Source organism: Lolium rigidum, chromosome 1, assembly GCF_022539505.1.
Source record: "Lolium rigidum isolate FL_2022 chromosome 1, APGP_CSIRO_Lrig_0.1, whole genome shotgun sequence".
In the NCBI taxonomy this organism is placed as follows: Eukaryota; Viridiplantae; Streptophyta; class Magnoliopsida; order Poales; family Poaceae; genus Lolium; species Lolium rigidum.
The window spans coordinates 220,023,038-220,027,410 of NC_061508.1; the positions used below are offsets into that span (position 1 = coordinate 220,023,038).

At 45.7% G+C, this 4,373-nt stretch overlaps 1 protein-coding gene across 1 annotated transcript; it reads left to right on the plus strand.

The window, feature by feature from the left end:
* The first annotated feature begins 1,018 nt into the window (after window positions 1-1,018).
* On the plus strand, window positions 1,019-2,707 carry LOC124683176 (F-box protein At5g49610-like). Its single transcript, XM_047217741.1, has one exon. It carries the CDS (start codon window positions 1,062-1,064, stop codon window positions 2,301-2,303), a length of 1,242 nt encoding a protein of 413 aa, XP_047073697.1. The 5' UTR covers window positions 1,019-1,061; the 3' UTR covers window positions 2,304-2,707.
* The last annotated feature ends 1,666 nt before the right edge of the window (window positions 2,708-4,373 follow it).

Genomic DNA, 4,373 nt, shown 5'->3' on the forward strand with positions numbered 1-4,373 from the left:
TGTACCGTCAGGGAGTATGGCCTTGTTCATGGTCCCCCCTTCATCGTAGGTATAGCGAGTTGTCGCTAGGAAGGAGACTTTGAGATTGATCTTTGTATTCTCCTTGTAAGGCATTGCGAATAATTTAATAAAAAAGAAAACTGTGTGCATCCTTTGGATGCAGAGGCTGGGGCTATGCTCCTTGATCGAAAAAACAGCTACAAGCTTGTTGTGTAAAAAAGATTGAAAAACTTGTTTCAAAAAAGAAGATTGAAAATTCTGGTATTCATGTTTTAAATGCCAGGTGCATCCCTAGCTTGCCCGGAGGTCCGAAGAACAAAATTCTCTCCTAAATTTAAAGCGTGCATATATTATGCAGGTACTAGTTTCTTTTGCAAAACACATACATCAGTATTTTTTCCGAAATGCAGATAATGTTAACTCTTTTTGTTATATAGGCTTGCTGTGAGATTTGATTAACAAAGAAAACACCCTTCTATTTTTTTTCCAAACACAGTGCAAACGGTTACATTCACAAATACATATATATAGTCACCCCATATTAACGCGCGCACGGACAGTCGCACACCCTACACCTACTAGCACCTATGAGAGATTGAGTCTAAGAATTTCAGATTGATGAAGTTACCTTAGGTGGCTCGCTATCGACGTGAATGTCAGCTCCTACTGAAATAATATTTCGACTTTACGAGACACCAAAGTGTACATGAGATTTGATCTCTGGTGGGCTGGTGTGCCCCTGCCCTCCTAACCATTCAACCACAGTACAAATTTAAGATAAGTTTGTACCCAAACCTAGGTTTTTTTAACTGCCAAAATGCAAAAATAATAATTATTTTGAGAATCGAGAAAATGCAACCCGCACTCCTATATTTTCTTTCCCAATCCCTTCAAAAGATGAATGCAAAAGATTATGGGCTCTCAAATTGTTGCTATACATAACTGGGCCGTATGTAGAGCAGCGTTAGTGTAAATCTTTACTCCTCGGGTGCCTTCGCCGCTGTAAGCGGAACCTCCTTTCCACCAACCGATTTCTCCAGATCCGCTGTCTGTCGACGGCCATGGCGGAAGCGGCCGGCGGCGCGCCCCAGCTCCCCGATGACCTCATCATCTGGGAGATCCTGATGCGCCTGCCCGTGAAGCCCGTCCTCCGGTGCCGCGCCGTCTGCCGCTCCTGGCGCCGCTGCCTCACCTCCGACGCCAAGTTCCTCCGCGCCCACCACAGCCGCCAGCCCTCTCTCCCGCTCGTCACCACCCAAGAAGGCCAGGAGAAAAGGATCGACGCCATGGACCACCGCGCCGGCGAGCGTCGCCCCGTCGCGCGAACCACCGCCACCGCCACCGCCACCGCCACCGCCGAGGACCTAGACGTGCTCGCCTCCTGCGACGGCCTCCTCGTCCTCATCGCCTATGGCGGCCTCTACATCTGCAACCCGGCGACTCGCCAGCTCGCCCCCCTCCCGTTGCCGTCCCACGTCAGCTGCATCGCCGGGCTGTACCCACACCGCCCGTCCGGGTCGTACAGGCTGCTCTGCTGCGTCAAGACGGACGGCCGCGCCGTGTACCACGTGCACGCCCTCGGGTCCGGCGAGCTCAGATGCGTCGGGGAGCCGCCGGAGCCGTGGGCCTCCGGGGACGTGGTGACGATGATGCCCATGATGGAGTTCCTTAAACCGCACGTCCTGGCGGGCGGCAGGCTTTACTGGCACCCGCTCAAGCTGCCTGTTAAAGGCGGCGGCAAGGTCAACAACATGCTGGTGTTCGACACCGTGGCCGAGTCCTTCCGGCACGTGATTTCGCCCGTCGATGGCGCTTGTATCGAGCTGTTTGAGACAAATGATGGTACTCTTGGATTGTACGACTACAACGGTGACACGGCTGATCTCTGGGTGCTACAGGATTACGAGCGATGGGTCTGGTCGCTCAAGCACCGGATCAAATTGCAGATGATGCCCTTCTTTCTGCTACCAGACACCAACGGCGATATGATCGTGCTTTCTGAGAAGGGGGAAAACACAGGACTTCGATGGCAATACCTGCAGAACATTTCTGGTACAGATGGCAGCTCGCCGACACGGTACGAGTGGAACGTTTTCCTCAATCTTAAGAAGCTTAGGTTCAAGCAGAGTCTTGTTCGGCATCCCTTCTTTTCCATGGAAGGTAGTAACAATGATGGTGCCGTGGATGAAAAACCTTTGTTCGAGGGGTTGTCAACTGTGACGGTTGATCTTGATGATGATTATGAACCCCACACTGAGGAATCCATGGTGCCCAAGTCTGCTGCAGGAGCGAGTCACCCGTGATGATTTTGAATTTTCAATAATGTTTAGTACTACTTGTTTTCTATGCATGTTGTAGTAGGGCCCAAATTATTGTTCAGTAAGCAGTAAAAGTATAGGTTATGCAAGCGGAAACCATGTCTCAAGTTTTAGGTGTTTGTTTTCACACTTCATATCGGTCATGAACAGATGATGCTGAATAAAGTGAATGTGTTATGCCTTTTTTTTTAGCTCTGTCTGTTTTGTTTGTAAATAGTATGTATCTTTGGCGATCAATTGATGCTACATGGAAATTTACATAAGCTGACACCTCTTTGTCTAATCATCATACTTTCAGTGTAAACTAGTTGTATTTCTTTCCGTAGGCATCTCTGTGCCCTTACACACATTTTTTATTTTGTATTTCTTTGCTATGCAAGTGTGGGTAGGCTGTAGAAGTATCAAGTAAGCAACAGAAATATAAGGAACAACCACGTCTCAAGTTTCTGAAGCTTTTTCCCACTCTTCACTTCAGTAATGAAGATAAGCTCAGCATTCAGAATAAGTGGTTCTGATATGTGTGTGTCTCTCTCTCTCTCTTTTTTTTTTTTTTTTTTTTTTTTTGCTTTGTGGTCTTGGAGTTGTATCTGATAAATATATCTGGTAATCTATTGTTGCTGGATAAGAAACAGTTGCTGCATGGAGATTTGGATAAGCAACAGTTGCTACATGGATATTTAGATAAGCAACAGTTGCTGATACTTCCAGTGTGAAATTCTCCACTTGGCTTTCTTACCACATGCCTATTCCCTACCTGTACTCTTACTGTTTAGCACATATTTTGATCTATGTAAAAAACACGTACTAGTGCTGAAAGCTTGCACGCATTGTGTGACCTGGGGAAGAATTTTCGATCTGTGTATCTTATGTAATTTCAATTATGCTGCTCAATTCCTGTTCTTGGCTTTATTTCTTTCAGTAAGCCTTTTTATTTTTTACTGTAAAACCTTATGCATATGGTTTGAAAATCTTTGAGCTAACAAATTGTGGTGCAAGTAAATTTTTGTACTTGCTTGCGAATTTCATCCCGTGAATAAGTAACCTGCCACACTAATAGGATCACGTGGTCTATCACTCATCTAACTGAAGAGTGGTACCCTGGGTCCATTTCACTCAGCTGTCTCAAAATGAACGGTAGCAGTAAGAGAGCAGCGTTACATGACCAGGGCAACATTGCTGCTTGTTTTGGTGATCTTGATGCAATTGTCTTACCTATCTTAGTTCTTGTTTTTTTGTTTGTTCCTTCTTTACTGTAGCTTTATAGTTTGATTGTGTTCTTTTCATATACTTTGGCCGCAATGGATTTGCTTCATATGTTTCTTTATTTTCAGTGACTGGTTGAATGGCCCAAATTGAACTACTGGAAATACCATTACCTTATGTATGATTGCCAGTAGTCTCTTAGCTGGATTTTCCTTTGGTAGGTGTAATTTGGAAAAAGAACTTTACCCCAACAAGTGTCGGTTGTTCCTTTGGCTGCCTTTGCCACAGCCAAAGTTCACAAATGACACAACATTCCATAGGCGGCATGAGTTCCTCTGATGCATGTCCGTTCTGGTAGGAGTCTGAAACTACATCGCACATGTTCCTTCGCTCCTAGTAGGCCACTTTGGGATGCCATCTCATCTCTTCTTCCTGCCTCTGTATTCAAGAACTCTGGACTACCTATAAAGAGGACCTGGTCATTACTACACAGTTATCATTGCCATGCTTTGGAGCATATGGAAACGTCATAACACTAGGATCTTCATGAATGAGGACAAACCTCTCCATGTTCTGATTCATTGGGCCACAACTGAGATGATTCTCTGGTCTCTCTTTTTTTCGAACCATGCAGGAGTACTGCACTACAGATCAATCCATGGTTCTCAGGCGGAGGACATTAAGGTGATGCTGATGTTTTTCAGCGACACTGAAGTTAAGCATGTGCGTGATCGGCCAATGGAGTGGCGCACCGCTTTGCAAGGGATGAATGCGAAAATAAATTGTCTACAAATTGGATCAGAGTACCCCATTGTATTCTATGAACCTGATGGCATCTGAGTGTGCTGGTAT

Bases quoted from the DNA above. Each gene is read 5' to 3' on its own strand.
- LOC124683176 (XM_047217741.1), top strand. From the start codon at position 1,062: ATGGCGGAAGCGGCCGGCGGCGCGCCCCAGCTCCCCGATGACCTCATC.